Source organism: Emydura macquarii, unplaced genomic scaffold (assembly GCF_026122565.2).
Source record: "Emydura macquarii macquarii isolate MOO-44397 ecotype Brisbane River unplaced genomic scaffold, CSIRO-AGI_Emac_v2 contig_2805, whole genome shotgun sequence".
NCBI classification, from domain to species: Eukaryota; Metazoa; Chordata; order Testudines; family Chelidae; genus Emydura; species Emydura macquarii.
The window spans coordinates 5,234,791-5,255,446 of NW_027132942.1; the positions used below are offsets into that span (position 1 = coordinate 5,234,791).

The 20,656-nt window shown below is 42.6% G+C and overlaps 1 protein-coding gene across 2 annotated transcripts in view; it reads right to left on the reverse strand.

Moving 5' to 3' along the window:
• Window positions 1-20,656, reverse strand: part of CFAP57 (cilia and flagella associated protein 57) — a 124,621-nt gene that overhangs the window by 67,778 nt on the left and 36,187 nt on the right. For both annotated transcript variants that reach the window (XM_067567742.1, XM_067567741.1), the window contains exons 7-11: window positions 15,682-15,847; window positions 15,121-15,234; window positions 7,320-7,532; window positions 3,260-3,433; window positions 1,065-1,226 (exon numbers count right to left, since the gene is read on the reverse strand). In XM_067567742.1, coding sequence (XP_067423843.1) covers window positions 1,065-1,226; window positions 3,260-3,433; window positions 7,320-7,532; window positions 15,121-15,234; window positions 15,682-15,847 — 829 coding nt within the window. The remainder of the gene's footprint in view (window positions 1-1,064; window positions 1,227-3,259; window positions 3,434-7,319; window positions 7,533-15,120; window positions 15,235-15,681; window positions 15,848-20,656) is intronic.

Consider the following 20,656-nt stretch of genomic DNA (forward strand, 5'->3'; position numbering starts at 1 on the left):
ATGAATGATGTGTGTATGTGTGACTAGAGAGTGACGGGAAAAGGCACCAGCCTCGAATGTTCAAGGGAGTGAAGATAGCAAGTTTTACAACCCAGATGGCCGAAGACTGCCCACCCTGATGACGCTGGATCCACCTCAAAGGACAAAAACAAGATGAACTATGAAAAATAATAACAATGGTCATGCGTGCAAAACATGGGTGATTTATAATCACACCAGGATGCAGATGCAGCATGACGAAGCAGAAGCTATAGAATGGCATAAGAATTTACCCCTCTAAAAGGGGACAGAAAGATGAGGAATTTGGGTTTGGTTCTACAATCATCCTCCAGGAGCATCGGTGTGCACCGACAGACCCCTGCTCCCTCCCTCGTTTCTTAGCCACCTGTGCAACTGAGGCTGGTAACTATATTTCATCTTTGTAGAACCTTGTGTGTGTGAAAGTGTGCAGGCAATTGCTTTTTGAAATCTTTGTATTCACAATAAATGTGGCATATTGCCTTGTCCCCCTGAATAAGATCCTGGTGTTTATTTTATAAGCATAACAGGAATAACAGGGCTGGCACATATCAATTTCTTTGTTAAATCGATGAACTTATACGAGCTTACATTGTTCAGTGGACATAACTGAACATCGTAAGACAGAGATTCCTAGGGCTGCATGTGGGACTGGGGGTGTTAGCTGGGGTCATTCTGTTGCATAATCCAAAGAGTGGCTGGCTAGAAGCACTCACTCACTCAGCTGGGAGCGGATTACATGCTGGAGGTTGTATGTGAACAGCCCAGGAGAGGGAGGTTCTAACAGCAGAGCAGAGTAAGACGGGCTCCAGGAGCGGGGGATTGAGGTGATGCAGCAATACACCAGTCCAGATTGCACCAGGGGAACATCACACCAGTTATTTGGGTGTAGCCTCTGTTTTCTGAATTATATACTGTGGCCAGTCCACTTAGCTACAGTGTAGTACAGACAAAGATGGTCACAGCATTCTGCAAATGTAGGTCATAATGTCTAGACTGGGAGTCTGAGGACAGAGTGTAGATATGGATTCTTAACCTGTTCATACCTTCTCTTCCATATCTGTTTTCGTGATCAGCACTTCCTCAGCATATCCCACTTCCTTTTCTCGTTTCAGACCCCGTCCTTCCTTATCATACACTTTCCAGATAAGCAGGCAGCCATCCTCTGAGACGGTCAGCAGAAATTGGTCGTCACATGTTATGGACATCTAAGCAGGGAAGAGACAGCAGAATAAAAGGAGTAGAAAAGAGATAGGGCAGATATAGGTTATGTCTACACTAGATTTTTTTTTCCAAAGAGTTTCTATCATTATTATTATCAGTGAAGTTGTGGTGAGAATGCTAATGTAGCCCAGTCACCAGCTTTTTAACCACCAAGTCCTCTAACCCTGCTCAGACCAGGTCTAGACAACAGGTTAGCTAAAACACTAGCAGCCCCTGAGCCCTGTCTACACTAGCACTCCTGTCACCAGAGGAGCTACACAAATACTACTACAATAGCAGGGGGGAATTACAAGTCTAGTACAAACAAAATCCCCTAGGTCAGGGGCCCACTTATGTGCCAATGATATTTAAGACAAAGTTCCAGAGAGGTAGCCGTGTTAGTCTATATACAGCAAAAACAACGAGAGTCCTGTAGCACCTTAAAGACTAACAAATTTCTGCGGGCACAAGCTTTCATGGGCTGCAACCCACAAAAGCTTATGCCCGCAGAAATTTATTAGTCTTTAAGTTGCTACAGGACTCTCGTTGTTTTAGCCTCTACAAAAAGAGTTTTAAAGGGTCCAGGGATTTGGCTTTTTTTTTAAACAAAAAGAATCTGAAATTTCTCCAGCTTTGGACAGGCTGACCTCCTCGCCATATCCATCCTCTGGATGCCATCCATCTGCTTTACTGTGTTTCTGAAAGGTTGATAGATTGGCAGTTACAATTTCTCTTTTGCAGTTTGTGCTAGCAGTGTGCCCTCAGCATGTCAGTCTGGACAGGGAAGATGTGACATTCTCACTTCCCTTTTCAAAGCAGGGGAGGTGGCTTCATTAGACTCTACTAAAAACTTAACAAATGTCCATTGGCCATGCTCAGAAGAGATTTTCCAATTCCTTACAACTTTATTTTTATTTTCTTCACTCCAGCCAAACCTAAATAGGAGACTTCCTCAGAAATGATATGCCATATGCCAAAATAGGAATTTTTTGTTCAGCCATATTTGAGCACAATTCTTTTTTCTTTTAAATGCTGAGAAGGTATTTTTTCATCTTCTCCCATAACTCAGATAGAGGTGAATAGATTCTCCTAACATTTTCTGAGACAATTCACCAAAGAGCACAGACAAAGAGCCCCAGAGCAGTATTTTTGAGGCATTTGCATGCATGTAACAGAGGTTTATAATGGAACTCAGTACAGTGTTATGGAAGAAGAGTGAACTGCACCTGTGATCCTTCTCTCAGTCTTTCTTTTGGGCTCCCTCTCCAAGCCACAGGTCCACATATGTGGCTCTCTCAGGGCTGAACCCCACAGATCACTCACTCTTGGACTGGATCACCAGGCTTCATCATCCATTGTTTACCAATGAATTTACCTTCAGCAGGTCCAACTAGTTTTGGCCCCTGCTACGATAGTCTCTCTGAGAGCTGTGATCCAAACTAGTAAAAGCAGTGCCAGAAAAAAGCTTGTTCAAAACAGAGTATGATTAATTTATTCAAAGGAATATCACAAGCAGAGACAGGTGGGTTGAAAATAACAAAAGCCTGCATATATATTGTCTTATCTAAACTTCGCCTTTACATGCCAGTTTAAATAGGTTCTACTTAGGCCAGTTACAGCCAAAGCATTACGGCTGGGTCAGGCAGGATGCCACATGCAACTGCTGCTTGCCAGACAGTCTGATTTTCCCAGTCAGTGAATCTTCCCTCTCAGCTTACGGACCGTCTTTTATTCCTTCCAAAGATCCTTTGTTCGAGATTTTAAAGTTCCTTCTTCTGACTTGGGACTCTGGTTTATGTGTTTCTCTAGTGAGGGGGCTGCAGGATTTAATCCTGAGCTACCTTTCAGCCAACAATATCTTAACCAACAAAACCAAAGTGATATAACATTCATAAAAATTAATACAGATAATTCTCACATTTTTCATGTACAGTACGTAACCTTAACACTAGCAGATGCTATCAAGTAGAAGAAAGAAAAAAGCAGGGGAGTCCAAATGACTCCGATGTTGGTGGGAAAAGAAAAATAAACTCCTTACCTTGGTAATAGGGCCAGCATGGGCCTGATACTCATTGAACTCCTTGTGCACAGGCAGTGGGTACTTCATAGATCGAATGGTCCCCATTGAAGTGCCTGTGAACACCATGCGCCCAGAATGAGATATGACTATTGCAGTATAGGTAACATCAAAAGCAGGCACTTCACGCAGGATCTAAAAAACACAGCATAGAATAAGTTCTATAATGCTGCTTAAGTAACATAGTGTATGAACAACTGTCACACCACTCCACTGGAAGAAAATAATGGCAAAATAGAGAGAAAATCTGACTAGAGGAACAGACTTATAAGCAATAATTAGAGTTTATAAATAGATCTTTATAAAATTTTCAAAAGTGTCTAGGTAACTTTCAGATCTTAAGTAACTTTCAAAGATGAGAATTAGGTACTTTTGAAAATTTTAAACACTTGTCACACATTGGGTGCTTCTGTCAAGAAAAGCAGTGGACAAGGGAAACTTAGAATCATAGAATATTAGAGTTGGAAGGGAACTCAGGAGGTCATCTAGTCCAATCCCCTGCTCAAAGCTGGACTAACCTCAGCTAAATCATCCCAGCCAGGGCTTTGTCAAGCCACAGCTTAAAAAGGTCTAAAGATGGAGATTCTACCACCTCCCTAGGTAACCCATTCCAGTGCTTCACCACCCTCCTAGTGAAAAACTTTTTCCTAATATCCAACCCAGACCTCCCCCACTGCAACTTGACACCATTGCTCCTTGTTCTGTCATCTACTACCATTGAGAACAGCCTAGCTCCATCCTCCCTGGAACCCCCTTTCAGGTAGTTAAAGGCCGCTATCAAATCCACCTTCATTCTTCTCTTTTGCAGACTAAACAAACCTAGTTCCCTCAGCCTCTCCTCATAAGTCTTGTGCTCCAGTCCCTTAATCATTTTTGTTGCCCTCCGCTGGACTCTCTCCAACTTCTCCACATCCTTTTTGTAGTGGGGGGCTCAAAACTGGACACAATACTCCAAATGCAGCCTCACCAATGCCGAATAGAGGGGAATAATCACTTTCCTCAATCTGCTGGCAATGCTTCTACTAATGCAGCCCAATATACTATTAGACTTCTTGGCAACCAGGGCACACTGCTGACTCATATCCAGCTTCTTATCCACTGTAACCCCCATGTCCTTTTCTGCAGAACTGCTGCCTAGCTCATCGATCCCCAGTCTGTTGCTGTGCATGCGATTCTTCCGTCCTAAGTAGAGGACTCTGCACTTCTCTTTGTTGAACCTCATCAGATTTCTTTTGGCCCAATCCTCCAGTTTGTTTAGGTCCTTCTGTATCCTATCCCTACCTTCCAGGGTATCTACCACTCCCCTATCTTAGTGTCATCTGCAAACTAGCTGAGGTTGCAATCTACCTCGTCCTCCAGATCATTAATGAAGCTGTTGAACAAAACTGGCCCCAGGACTGATCCCTGGGGCACTTCGCTTGTGACCGGCTGCCAGCTAGACATGGAGTAATTTATCACTACCCGTTGAGCCCGATGATCTAGCCAGCTCTCTATGCATTTTATAGTCCATTCATCCAACCTATACTTCTTTAACTTGCTGATAAGAATACTGTGGGAGACTGTATCAAAAGCTTTGCTAAAGTCAAGGTATATCACGTCCACCGCTTACCCCACTTCCACAGAGCCAGTCACCTCTTCATAAAAGGCAATCAGGTTGGTCAGGCATGACTTGTCCTTGGTGAATCGATGATGACTGTTCCTAATCACCTTCCTCTCTTCCAAGTGCCTTAAAATGGAATCCCTGAGGACCTGCTCCATGATTTTTCCAGGGATTGAGATCAGGCTGAGCATTCTGTAGTTCCCTGGATCCTCTTTCTTCCCTTTCTTGAAGATGGGCACTATACTTGCCTTTTTCCAATCATCAAGGACCTCCCCCAATTGCCACGAGCTTTCAAATATAATAGCCAATGGCTCTGCAATCACATCAGCGAACTCCCTCAGCACCCTCGGATGCATTGCATCTGGCCCCATGGACTTGTCTATGTCCAATCTTTCTAAATAGTCCTGAACCTGTTCTTTCAGCACTGAGGGATGTTCACCTCCTCCCCATTCTGTGCCACCCAGTGCAGTAGTCTGGGAGCTGACCTTGTCTGTGAAGACAGAGGCAAAAAAGGCATTGAGTACCTCAGCTCTCTCCACATCTTCTGTCACTAGGTTGCCTCCCCCATTCTGTAAGGGGCCCACACTTTCTCTAATCGTCCTCTTGTTGGGAACATACCTGTAGAAACCCTTCTTGTTCCCTTTCACGTCCCTTGCTATCTGCAACTCCAATTGCACTTTGGCCTTCCTGATTTCATTCTTCCATGTTCGAGCAGTACTTTTATAATCCTCCCTAGTCATCTGACCAAGCTTCCACTTCTTGTAATCTTCTTTTTTGTGTTTAAGCTCACCAAAGATTTCTTTGTTAAGCCAAGCTAGGCACCTACCATATTTGCTATTCTTTCTGCACAACAGGGTGGTTTGTTCCTGCGCCTTCAATAAGGTTTTTTTAAAATACAACCAGTTCTTCTGGATTCCTTTCCCCCTCATATTAGCCTCCCTGGGGATCCTGCCCATCAACTCCCTGTGGGAGTCAAAATCTGCTCTTCTGAAGTCCATGGTCTGTATCCTGCTGTTCTCCTTTCTTCCTTTTGTCAGGATCCTGAACTCGACTATCTCATGGTCACTGCTGCCTAGGTTGCCACCCACTTCTGCTTCCCCTACCAAATCTTCCTGTTTGTGAGCAGCAGGTCAAGAGAAGCACGGCCCCTAGTTGGTTGCTCCAGCACTTGCACCAGAAAGTTGTCTGCAACACTCTCCAAAAACTTCCTGAATTGTCTGTGCTCTGCTGTATTGCTCTCCCAGCAGATATCAGGGTAATTGAAGTCCCCTATGAGAACTAGGTCCTGTGAACTGGAAACTTTCCCTAGTTGACTGAAGAAAGCCTCATCTACCTCGTCCTCCTGGTCTGGTGGTCTATAACAGACACCCACTACAACATCACCCTTATTGTTCTTGCTTCTAAGCTTAACCCAGAGACTCTCAACTGGCTTATCTCCAGTTTCATACTGGAGCACAGAGCAATCATAGTGCTCTCTTACATACAGTGCAACTCCTCCACCCTTTTGCCCCTGCTTATCTTTCCTGAACAGTTTATATCCATCCATGACAGTGCTCCAGTTGTGTGAGTTACCCCACCAAGTCTCGGTTATTCCAATCATCTAATAGTTTCTTGACTGTGGCAGGACTTCCAATTCCTCCTGCTTGTTTCCCAGGCTTCTTGCGTTTGTGTATAGGCACTTGAGATAACTGGCCGATTACCCTACTTTCTCAGTGTAGTTCAGGAGGCCTCCCCTGTTGCACTCTCCTCCTTCTGCTTCCTTGTGGTGTCCCACTTCCCCACTTACTTCTGGGTTTAGGTCTCTATCCCCCATCGAACCTAGTTTAACGCCCTCCTCACTAGATTAGCCAGCCTGTCTGTGAAGATACTCTTCCCTCTCTTCATTAGGTGAATCCCGTCTTTTCCTAGTAATCCTTCTTCCTGGAACAACATCCCATGATCGAAGAATCCAAAGACCTCTCTCTGACAACACCTGCATAACCACGCATTTACTTCCACAATGTGACAGTCCCTACCTGGGCCTTTTCCTTCAACAGGGAGGATGGACGAGAACACCACTTGCGCCTCAAACTTCAATAGATGAGATATATTTGAATTTTAGTAAAGCTTTTGATAATGTATCTCACAAAGTTAATTTGTTATCTGGATTGAAAAATTGCTGGAAATATAAATTGAAATGAAACAGCAACAAATGCTCAGGTATCATGGTGAAGGACACAGTATAAGAACATAGATAGATAACAACTTAATGTATCAGGTGGTAGGAGGTGTCAGTGGATGCTGCAGGTATGAAGATAAGATTCCTTCCTATTTGCCTAAACTGGAAAATGAGAGGTAAGGAGAAGAAAGCACCATTGTTTTCCCAGGGTGATGAGCCTTCTCTAAGTTGCCTGCCACAGGTATATATGTGAACTGGCTCACCGAAGAATCCGAAATTTCCTTGAGTGTTTGGTCGGATCCAACAGCAAAGATGATTTTGGCATCAGGAGAGATGGCAACACCGCTGTAGCTGCAGGACTTCAGCACACACTCTGACTCCCTCTTACCCGTCAACAAGCTCCACTCATACACTGCACCATCTGTTCCACAGGAGATCAACTTATTGTCATCTGCACTCCACATCACTGAGCGCACCTGGTAAGAGTGGGAACACACCAATCAGACCCACACTTGGGGACTCTATGAGCCCTAAAAGAGAACTTCTTTTTTGTTAAATCTGCCCTTTCAACTGGTGACACACTGCACCCCCCTGTGCACCCTTTTGGTGTGATTGTGTGTCATTCATGTTCACCCTTATAGTGTAACTGTGTATTGTTTAATGTAAGGTATGTCATATACGATGGGTTTTTTTTAATGCTCATGGCATATTGACGAGAGGGTTACTCACCTTGTGCAGTAACTGAGGCTCTTCAAGATGTGTGTCCCCATGGGTGCTCCATTGTGGAGTGCAGCAGCACCTTTGCATCTGGAGTCAGAGATCTTCAATAGCAGTGTCCAGAATTGTCCATGCATTCTGAAAAAAGTTTTTGGCCTTCGAATGGTAGGTCCTCAACTGTCATTTGTACTCCTTTGGGAATCCCGATTGATGTAGCCAGGATGCATGTTTCATTACCACAGCAATGGCGATCGATCTGGCTGCTGTATTGGCTGAATCTGGGAGGCCTGTAGAGCTGTGCGAGTTATGAGATGGCCTTCTGAAATCAGAGGCAAAAACTGATCTCTTTTGGTCTGTGGGAGGTCCTGACATAATTCCTCCAGTTTGGAATAATTCTTATAGTTGTATTTGGCCATGAGGGCCTCATAATTGGAAATCTGAAACTGGAATGTTGCAGAAGAATAGGATTTTCTGCCAACTAGGTCAAGTCGCTTCCAGTCTCTATCGGAAGAGAAGATCGGGGTTGGTATGGACGATTCTTCTTGTGCACAACATTCACCATGAGAGAGTTTGGGGTAGGGTGAGAAAACAAAAATTCTGCATTTGTTGCTGGCATGTAATATTTTCTATCCACCCATTTTCATGTGGGGGGAATAGAAGCTGGGGTTTGCCAGAGGAGATTGGCTTGTTCCAGGAGTGCTCCATTAATGTAGTTGAGATTTTTGAACTAGAAAAAGTGTGGAGGATGTCAATAAGCTCATGTTGTTGTTCCATGACCTCCTTCATTTGTATATTTAAGTCATTGGCAACACTGCAGAATAGTTCTTGGAAGTGTTTAAAGTCATTGGCTGCCATAGGGGGAGGTGGCATAATGGCCTCATCCGGTGAGGATGATGAGAAATGTAGCATATGTGAGGCCGCTTCCGACATCGGGCAGCTCCTCCAGGTCAGGGCCGGCTTCAGGGGGTTTCTCCTACTTGATGGTCTCGGAAAGCCCTTCCCAGCTACTAGGGCTCAGCAGCCCTCTCCAGTCACCCGGGCCCGGTGGCCCTTTCCAGTCACTCGGGCCTGGCAGCCCAGGGAGGCCTTGGAGGCTCTGGTCGGTGGGGCGGTTTCTCCGAACAGCCACAGGGCCTGGGTCAGGCCCAGACCGCAGTCTCTGGGAAGACACGTCTGCCCTGGTGGCAGCTTCCCCCTGGCTGAGCTGCTAGGCCAGTCTTTTAAGCTTCCCCTTCTTGTCCTGGCTCCACCCCTCTGCTCCCGGTGTATTTGGCCTGCAGGGCCTTGTTCTCCCCAGCAGGGGTGTCGCGACCCTTCCTCGGGCCTATGCTCCGAGGAAGGCCACAGCATCTTGCTACAGGGTGATAAATCTGACCAGCATCCTGCTAAAGGAGATCGTGTCCCAGAGGAAGCGTGATAGGTTTGTTCTTTGACATGTTCAGGAGATCTGAGAACCGTGTCTGTCTGGGCCAAGCTGGTGTTATCATTACCACCATTGCCTTGTCGGTCCTGATTTTGTGTGTGGTTTTGGGTATCATTAGTATGGGTGGGAACACATACAGCATCCCCTTGCTCCAGTTGAGTAGGAAGGCATCGTCCATTGATACTGGTCCCAGTCCTTCCTTCGAGCAGAAAAGCTGACACTTGCGGTTTTGCTTTTTGGCAAAGAAATCGATCATTGGATGTCCCCACTGGCGAAAAATGTCTTTCAGGACTTCGTTGTTCAATTCTCACTCATGGTTCCATGCAAAGTGTCTGCTGAGGTTATCCGCAATGGTATTTTGTTTCCCGGGCAGGTATGATGCTTGTATGTTGATGTTGTGCTTTACACACCAGTTTCAGAGCTTCACTGATTTGTTGCATAGGGAGTGGGATCTTGCCGCTCTCTGGCAGTTTATATAAAATATGTACGCTATGTTGTCCATCATTATCTTTATTGATTTGTCTCATATGAACAGTAGAAAGCACTGGCAGGCATTGTCACTGCTCGAAGCTCTAATATGTTTATGTGTAGATTGGTTTTGGTTTCTGACCATCTGCCCTGTATTGTGTGGTCTTGCATGTGTGCTCCCCATTTTAGGAATGACGCATCTGTGGTAATCATAATCGACGGTGAAATCTGTGAAAACTGGATTCCCATCATCATATTGTTTTCCTGGGTCTACTATAGTAAGGAATCTTTTATCTCGTTTGGTACTGTCAATACTTTGCTTAGCCTGTGTCTGTTTGGTCTGTAAACAGAAGCGAGCCATCCTTGGAGGCACTGCATAGGTAGTTGAGCATGCTGTACCACGAATGTTGTAGCCACCATGTGTCCCAGACGCTGTAGCGCAATGTGTGCTGTTACTATAGGGCTGTTCCTTACTAATGCTGTCAGGTCCATAATAGCCTTGAATCTTGGCATCGGTAATGATGCCCTGGCTATTGTCGAGTTCACATCTGCTCCTATGAACTCCAACCGCTGTGTTGGTTTCGAAGTGGACTTTTCATTGTTTATCCTTAGTCCTAGCTTTTGAAACAGTGTTATGGTTTGAGCAGTAGCCTGTCTGGCTAGGTTTTGAGTGGATGCCTTTATTAGACAATTGTCCAAATATGGGAAGATGGTAATTCCCTGTCTCCTTAGATGTGCCACCACAACTGCGAGCAGTTTGGAGAAAACTCTCGGTGCCATAGATAGGCCAAATGGTAGTACTTTGTATTGGTAATAATTACCAGAGACCATAAATCTTAGGAAACATCTGTGTGCAGGGTGGATAGGATATGGAAATACACATCTTAAAGGTTGAGGACTGAGAACCAGTCCCCTCACTGCAGTGCCAGTATTATGGTTGTTAATGTGACCATTTTGAATTTTTGTCACCTCACAAATTTGTTTAGTGCCCTGAGGTCTAGTATGGATCTCCATCATCCGTTCCTTTTTCTGTACCACAAAGTAGTGGGAATAGAACCCCTTCAATCTGTGATGGGATGGTGCATGTTCTATTGCTCCTAATTGTAGGAGATGATCTATTTCCTGGAGCAGTATTTGCACGTGAGATGGGTCCCTGAAAAGGGGCAGGGAAGGGTTGTGGGTAGGAGGGTGAATATGAATGGGATACTGTATCCTGATTTGATGATTTCTAAAATCTATTTGTCTGTTGTAATTGCTGACCAATTGAGGTGGAACTGTCATAGGCAAAATCCAAAAATGTTTCTTGGTGAGGCTGGCACTGTTTGTTGACTGGGACAACAATGGGGGAGGTGGATGAAGGAAGGGTTCTTGAGGCCTAATTACAACCATTGAGTAGGAGGTGAGAATGGGTGATCAGAGGTAATTACTTCTTGTAATGAGATAACCATTGTTGTCCCTTCCCTCGGATATGTTTATGTTGCCTCCTGTATGATTTCTATTACTTGCATCTAAGGAAGTGGGTTGGAGCCCACGAAAGCTTATGCCTGCTGAAATTAAATTTGTTAGTCTTTAAAGTGCTACAGAACTCTCGTTGTTTTTGCTGTATACAGACTAACACAGCTACCCCTCTGGACCTCTTGAAGAGGTCATCACTTTGCCTGGGGTCATCTATGACTGTAGGTGTGGGGGGAATCACAGTTTCATCTGGTAAAGACAATGATTCATGTGTGGGAGGAGGTGTATCTTGCTCCATAATGCTGTCCTCTATCTGTGGTTCCTTCCTCGCTTCAACTGTTGTAGTCAGAGGTGAGGGCCTCACCGATTTCACCCTACTTGTATAAGAACTGGTAGGTCTGTCATATGTCCTCGAATAGAAGGACTAAGCATCCCAATTATGCCACTGCATATGGTATTGCATAGGAGGACCAACTCATGGTGGACTGTAGCAGGGATATAGTTTGTGTCCTCTATGAGAGTCATATTCAATTGACTCAAGTGATGTGCGGTGGGGGAGGAGTGCTCAGATGAAAATTGAGCTTCTTCTGCATCATTATCTTCAGCACTGAGAGAGTGTACTTGTTAAAACACTTCATCATGTGCAAAATGCACTGATGATTCCATAGTCCCTTCTGATTGCGGAGACGAAGTCTGGATGGACTGTGATGTTGTTTACACTTTCTTTTTCTGGACAGTGCCATTGTCAGTGCCGCACTTCACGTCGGGTCTGTGATGTTGGTCGGTGCCAAGATTGGTGCCTTCTTGGTAGTCGGTGCTGTGACCGGTACATTATTAGTAGTTGGTGCCACCGCTGGCACCTTGTCAGTTGTTGGTGCTGTGATCAGTTTCAGTGTTGGCATGGGTGCCGTGGTTTCTCTCGACACCATACTTTTCTTCAGTGCCACGGAGTCTAACGGTGTTGTAGTTACCGTTGACAGTTGGTCAGGCAGTTTCTGTACCATGTTTTTTTGCGGTGCCATGCTAGAGGAGGACAGTTTTTGTGAATCACTCAACTCCTCACCCAGATATTTTGAGTCCTTAGATGGCATGGACTGTGTTGTACCTGAGGAGCCCTCTGCCTCTTTGGTACTACGTGCGGGGACAGCCTCTTAGGTGAATGCTTTCTCTTTGTTGAAGTAATGAGAGTAGGGAACAAAGTTTTTTTCTTTGGTGTGCATTCCGCAGGCTTGTCCGATCCCGAGTCAGATGAAGGTCTAAGAGATCTTTTCATCAATATTAGTTTTAACCTCAGATCCCTCTCTCTCCTGGCCCTTGCCTTGAGATTTTTGCAGTGGGTGCACTTTTGTTTTGGTTTTTTTAGAAGAAATTGACTAAACTAATTGACTAAAACTAACGTATCTATGACTAAACTAAACTATTTACTAACTCTAAAATACCAAAAGCAAGTGAAATGTTAACTGCTGCTATCACTCCATCTTGGGTTATGGACGGTTGAGAAGGAACTGAGGGGGTCTGGTCACACACGCGCTAGAAGACGCACTAACGGTGTTGCGAAATGGGAACTGCACACAGGTGACCTGGACAAGTACTGATGTGAAGATCTCTGATCGAGGATGCGGAATGCAATGACGTCTAAAGTGGAGCACCCACAGGGACATCACTCAAGGAAGAAGCACTCATTCATTGAGTTGAGGGCCACTTGCTTACAGGAAGATGTGCATGGACTGACCCAGGAGTGGGGGTTCAGACAGCGAGGCAGAGCAAGACGGGCTCCAGGAGTGAAGGATTGCGGAGACACAGCTATACACCAGTCCAGATTGCACAGAGGAATGTCACAAACCCCTTCTAGACATGGTTCTGTTTATAGTGATCCCTGTTTTATATAACACAGCTATTCTTCTAATTTAGCTTTTGCTCTTTTTTAACAAGCCAAATACTTTGTCATTAAAATTTTCTTTCTTTCTTTCTTGTTGGTTTTTTGTTTTGCTTTTGTTTTTTGCTTTAGAAAACTTTAAGAATTATTCTTTAATCACATTGATTGAAAATGTTAAAATGTTAATCATACTAATGAGCAGAAGGGGAGTCCTATAACATATCCCAAGATTCTTTCACCTGTTACTCCACTACCATTACCAACTGCTATCTCTCAGTACAACTTGATTAGATACATTATACAAGTTGGCTACCATTGACTGACCTGCTACCTAGTGAGAAGCAATGATCATAAGAACTTAAGAACAAAAGAACAGCCATACTGGGTCAGACCAATGGTCTATCTAGCCCAGTATCCTTTCTACCGACAGTGGCCAATGCCAGCTGCTTCAGAGGGAATGAATAGAACAGGCAGTCATCAAGTGAACCATCCCGTTGCCCATTCCCAGCTTCTGGGAAACATAGGCTTAGGGACACTTCAGAGCATGGTTTTGCATCCCTGCCCATTCTGGCTAATAGCCATTGATGGACCTAGCCTCCATGAACTTACTTAGTGTGACACAATGCACCCCCATGTACACCCTTATGGTGTGATTGTGTATCATTCATGTTCACCCTTATAGTGTAATTGTGTATTGTTTAATACAAAGTATGTCATGTAAGATGTTTTTGGAATGCTGATGGCATACTGAACCTTATTGTTATAGTGATATGTTTGTTCAATGTCATATGTATGGTTATGACGCTCTGCTATGTAATATTCCCAAACATGTGTCTCATGGCTTGAGACAGATCCAGGCAAAACACTCCAAAAGCAAAGAGGCAGTTCACACCTCACTAAGGCTTGCATAAAACAAACCAGCTCTTCCAGGAACAATGGACTTGCCTAAGTATCAATAAGGGATAACTCATTGACTCAAGTGGAGGAAGCCATGCCAGACATTGTCTATCATCTGACCCAAGAGGGGGGCGAAGGAACATGTTAAAAGAAGAGATATTTTGCAATCTCTCTCTCTTCTACCACTTTCATCTACAAACAACATCAAGCAACTGAAGGACTGTCCACAGGGGGAGAGCCTGGCTGAAGGAAGTCAGCCAGCCTGTGGTGAGCATTATTTGACTTTCTAAGGTTACTGAAAGTATTAAGCTTAGTTTAGAATGTGATTTGTTTTTATTTCATCCTGATCAAATCTGACTTATTTTCCTCTGATTTATAATCACTTAAAATCTTTATGTACTTAATAAACTTATTTGTTTGTTTTATCTAAAGCAATGCATTTGGTTTAAGGTGTGTCAGAGACTCTACTTGAAGTGACAAAGCTGGTGCATATCGATTTCTCTGATAAATTGACTAACATATGAACTTGCAGAGTCTAGTGGACAGCACTGAACACTGTAAGACGGCAGTTCCTAGGGTTGCATCTGGGACTGGGGATATTGGCTAGAGTCCTACCATTGCATAATCCCATGAATGGCTGGCCGGAGGCACTCATTCACTAAGTCATGGGGGACAACTTGCTTGCCGGAGGTTTTGTGGCTTCTCAGAAGTGGGAGTTCACACAGCAGAGTGAGACGTGCTCCAAAAGTGGGGGATTGGATTGACACAGTGATATGCCAGTCCAGATTGCAGAGGGGAACATCACACTTAGTACTTTTTTGAACACTGTTATAGTCTTATAGAACGCATCAGTGCACTGGACATTTGCAATATAACAATGAGCTATAAAAATATTAGAATAAATAATATAAAACCAATGTTTTAATGAAACCTTTGTAAAAAATCCACATTTTCCAGGTCATTAATAAATATTAATCACTGCTGTAGAACAGAATCTTGTGGCACCTGCTGCCAGCTTTCTGCCATGATGAACATTTACCATTTATTCCTTTGAATCTTTGTTTCCTGACTCTTAGCCAATTTCTGATTCATTACAATTCTTTACCTCTTCCTCATGCCTGCTAAGTTTCCTTCTGAAAGACTTGGATGCAGGCTTTTTGAAACTTCAAATAAATTATATCTACTGGTTCACCTTTAGCCACTCTTGTGGTAGGCATTGCACACTGACCTTCCCATTGTGTCCTTTCAGGTTATTAACATTCTCAAAGCTGGTGGTGGAGTAAATATGAATCACATTTCCGTTAACTGCAGCGAAAAGATGACCCCCATTACTGAAGGTGCACTGCAGAGAGAGCAGACCCAACTATTACTGAGTGTGTGATGGAAACACAGAAAGAAACCCCAAACACCCAGTCTTTTACTGAAGTTGCAATACAATCATCCACTCTTTGAAGGTCATACAAGAAGAAACCTCCAAGTACGGACATCATTTTTCATGATGCCCCCTCATCTCCTAACACCCTCTTCTTAGCTACCCCATGGGTCTGATTCCCCTTTCTTCTGCAACATCAACTTCCATGGTGCTCCTCACCTCTCTGCCCTCTTTTCAAGACACCCAGGCCCCAGCTCCTATTATGCCCTTTTTCACCTAGGATTCCTTCCTCAGATTTTCATATCTCAGTATTCACACTACTGTTCTCTCCCAACTCAATTCCCATGTTGCTCCTCACCGTGCTGTTCATCCCACTTCCCAAGCTCCCCTGATCCCAGTTTCTGTGTTGCTCCTCACCTCTCTACACCCTCTCACAGTGAAGTCCTTAAATGTACGGATGTCATCAATTAGCAGGTTCATAAGCCGTAGTTTGTCAGAAAATCCAACCAAAACGTAAAGGCCAGTGGGATGAAGAGAAACTGCGTATGCTTCTTCCTGGTACTCCTTATACAAGTCCAAAGTGCTGCAAGAATCACTACATTTAGTAACACAGCCCAAGTCACACACCCACAAACAGCCAGACAGATGCTTAGCCCTGCATTGACAATTGCTGCAACACTGTTTGTAGAGATTCAGGGTGCTGTTAAACAATCAGCTATGTCAATGTTACACAGGTGATACAGTCAATAAAGGGGAACTTGAACACCTGACATCTACTTGCCTATGGGGAAAGGTTGGACATGTTTGCAGGAGCAGAGACTCACTTGTCCACTATTATATAATGAAGGAGATGAATGAACTGGCTGTATCACACAATAGAAATACATAGTCTGAACTCCCCAGCCACATAAAACAATAAAATCAGTATAAATGTTTAGTATTTCATATCCCTAAAATGCAGTGCCAGATACCTCCACTTTAATTATTGTACTGTGACATGCTTAGAGAAAAACTTATCATGAGTACCTTTTCATCATCTGTTTAGCTAGCTGTTCCAATGTGTACTTCACAAAGGACATTCCTGCCTTTGACTCCCTCAACTGGATTACTATAATATAGCTATGCATGGGATTACCCTTGAAAACAATTGCAGGTAGGCAGCTAGTGCAGAATGCAGTTGTCTGCTTGCTTTAGTGGTAAGAGACACAGAACATTCATCACATTTATTCTCTAGAGGCTGCATTGGCTTCCTGTTTGCTCTGGGTGCAGTTTCAGGTGTGGTGTTAAATGTCTGGTGCTTGTGACTGGGCATTCTTGTCTTTAAGACTCACTCCCCATATTGGTCTTTCACAAACTGCACACATTAGTCTTCAGGGCAGGCTAGAAGACACATGCATTTACTCATGTTTCTGTCTGTGAGGGACACTGTGCAGAGGATGTGGCACTGTTTCAGAAAAGGATCCATTCCATTTGATTTGGTTAACAAGCTGATTATTCATTCAAGTTCCTAGAGCTTGTCGGACTAGTACATTTATAAGTAATTTACAATAGGAATGACCCCTTCTGGTGCGCATGCAGCCATTGGTGTTCTATTAATATTTTAAACAAGGGAATCTCACAAAAATTTACTTTTCTGCCTGTGAAACTCAACATATTTGCATTTCATTACATTACATGCAAAAAAAAAAAAAAAGTTAAAAGAAAATTTTCAGGTTGCAAAGTCAAGCAATGAAAAAATTAGGAAAAGCCAGAATTAAGGTTGCCTGTGCAACCTTAATTTGGCTTCCTTGTGGGTACATATTATGGTACAGTCTTTAATTATGTTATCACATACTATTTTTTCCACAGGAAATCTGCCTCATTCAGTGCACAGAATGAATGGTGCTCACTTAATGAGCAGTGATTCAATATTTTGTTTTCTCCTTGATCAATGTGTGGCCCCATTCCTTATTTGCTGCACACTACTCAAAACTTGCTCTGAAGACAGAATCAATTTTCTCACTAACTTTTCATGATGCTCATTATTACAGTATTTACTTCATAAACATTAATGATGTTTTTCTAAGATGCATGGGTATTATTATCCCCATTTTACAGATGAAGAACTGAAACACAGAGAGATTATGGTAAAAAATATTCACTAATTTTGGGTGCCCTATTTGAGACATAAGAACATAAGCATGGCCATACTGGATCAGATCAATGGTCCATCTAGCATAGTATCTTATCTTATGACAGTGGCCAGAGCCAGATGCTTCAGACGGAATAAACAAAACAGGTCAATTTATCAAGTGATCTATCCCCTGCAATCCAGTCCCAGCTTCTGGCTGTCAGTTTAGGGACATCCAAAGCATGGGACTGCATCCCTGACCATCGTAACTAATAGCCAGTGAGGGATCTTTCCTCCTTGAACTTATCTAATTGTTTTTAACCTAGCTTTGGCCTTCACAACATCCCCTGGCAACGAGTCAGGTTGACTGTGTGTTGTTTGAAGACTATTTTTTGTGTAAGATGAAGAGATAAATAACATCTCCCAAATTTTCTCCATACCATTCATGATTTTATAGACCTCTATCATTTTTCCAAATCATTTTTTAATTTCTTCTCATATGGAAGATGTTCCATATTCCTAATAATTTTTGTTGCCCTTTCTCTGTACCTTTTCCAATTCTAATATACCTTTTGTGAGATGGGACAATCAAAACTACACATAGTATTCAAGATGTTGGCATACCAGGGATTTACATAGTGACATTATGATATTTTCTGTCTATCTATCCCTTTCCTAGTGGTTCCTAACATTCTGTTAGTTTTTTTGACTGCTGCGGAACATTGAGCAGATGTTTTCAGAGAACTATCCACAATAACTCCGAGATCTTTTTCTTGAGTGGAAACAGCTAATTTAGATCCAATCATTTTGTATGTATAGTTTGGATTATTTTTTCCATTGTACATTACTTTGCACTTTTCAACATTGAATTTCATCTGCCATTTTCTTTCCTGGTTACCCCGTTTTGTCCCCTTCACAACTCTTTGGAGTCAATTTTGGACTTAAGTATCTTGAGTAATTTTGTATCATCTGCAAACTTTGCCACCTCATTGTTTACCCTTTTTTTCCAAATCATTTATGAATATGTTGAACAGTACAGGTCCCAGCACAGATCCTTGGGGGACCCCGCTATTTATCTCTTTCCTTTGTGAAACTGACCATTTATTCCTACTCTTTGTTTCCTATCTTTTAACCAGTTACTAATCCATTAGAGGACCTTCCCTTTTATCCCATGATTCCTTACTTTGTTTAAGAGCCTTTGGTGACAGTGTCAAAGGCTTTCTGAAAGTCCAAGTACACTGTATCCATTGGATCATTCTTCTCCGTGTTTGTTGACACCCTCAAAGAATACTAACAGATTGGTGAGGCATGATTTTCCTTTACAAAAACTATATTAACTCTTCCCCAACACATCATGTTCATTTATGTGTCTGATAATTCTGTTCTTTAATAGAGTTTCAACCAATTTGCATGGTACTGAAGCTAGGCTTGCTGGCCTGTAAATTGCCAAGATTGCCTCTGGAGCCTTTTTTAAAAAGCAGTGTTACGTTAGCTATGAGCCAGTCATCTGATACAAAGGCAGATTTAAGTGATAGGTTACATATCTTAGTAGTTCTGCAAGTTTATATTTGAGTTCCTTCAGAACTCTTTGTACCACCTGGTCTTGGTGACTTATTACTGTTTAATTTATCAATTTGTTGTAAAACCTCCCCTACTGATACCTTAATCTGGGATAATTCCTCAGATCTGTTATCTAAAAAGAATGCTATTTTTGCCTCTTTGCTAGTTGATCTTCAAATTTTTTTTTGGCCTGCCTAATTATACTTTTACATTTGTCTTGCCAAAGTTTATGTTCCTTTCTATTTTTCTCAGTAGGATTTGATTTCCAATTTTTTAAAAAAGTCTCTTTGTCTTTAACAGTTTCCTTGACTCTGTTGTTTAGCCACAGTGGTGTTTTATTTTGATCCTCTTACTGGTCCCCCCCCATTTGGGGTATACAAATAGTTTGAGCTTCTGTTATGGTGTTTTTAAAAAGTTTCCATGCAGCTTGCAGGCATTTCACTCTTGTAACTCTTCTTTTTAATTTCTGTTTAACTAGCCTTATTTTTGTGTAGTTTCCCTTTTTAAAGTCAAATGCTACTGAGGTGGGTTTCTCTGATATTTCCCACCCTTCAAGGATGTAAAATTTAATTACATTATGGTCACTATTACCAAGTGGTTCAGATATATTTACCTCTTGAACCAAATCCTGTGTACCACTTAGGACTAAATCAAGAATTGCCTCCCTCCTTGTGGTTTCCAGGACTAGCTGCTCCAAGAAGAAGTCATTAATGGTGTCAACAAATTTTATCTCTGCATCCAGTCCTGAAAGGACATGTTCCCAGTTAACATGGGGACAGCTGAAATCCCCTATTATTATTGGATTTTCTGTTTTTGTAGCCTTTCTAATCCCCCAGAGCATTTCACAGCTACCCTCACCATCTTGGTCAGATGGTCAGTGGAGTATTCCTACTGTTATACTTTTATTATTCAAGCATTCAATTTCTAGCCCTAGAAATTGTATGGTACTGTTTGAGTCATTTAAGATTTTTACTATATTTGACTCTATGCTTTCTTTCACATATAGTGCTAATCCCTCACCAGTGTGATCAACTCTGTCATTCCTATATATTTTGTACCCTGGTAATGTCCCACTGATTATAATTGATACACCATGTTTCTGTGACACCTATAGTATCAATATCCTCATTTAATACCAGGGACTCAAGTTCACTCATCTTAGTATTTAGTCTCCTAGCATTTGTATACAAGCACTTATAAAATTTGTCAATATTTAGTTGTCTGCCTTCATGTGATGTAAGTGAATGAGAGATTCTTTTTCGTTTGACTCCTTCTCTTCAGCTTCTACCTGTACTTTACCAACTTCTATCTTATCCTCTTTGCTAGGATATAGAGTATGCCATTTAATAAATCCTCCCAAGGCCCTGATTTTTATAAGTACTTAGCATTTTATATTTAGCCCTTCATATGTTTGAAGAGCAGTTCCCATTGACTTCAGTTTTAGCTATGAGCACTCAGTACTTCTGAAAATCAGACTCCAAGGTCTCAGTTCAGGCACTCAGAAAATGAGGAACACATTATTAATGACCACCTGTGAAAAGTCTGGTTTTAGTAACTTGCTTAGTATCACATAGGAACTACTGGGACACAGGCAAAGATAGAATCCAGTTCTACAATGCAACATTCAATTGCCTTAGACATGAAATCAACCTTTCTCTTTCTGAAATCCCCTGCTTCCAACACACCTTCCAACTTCTGCAGCAAAGAAGGAAGGGACCCTAC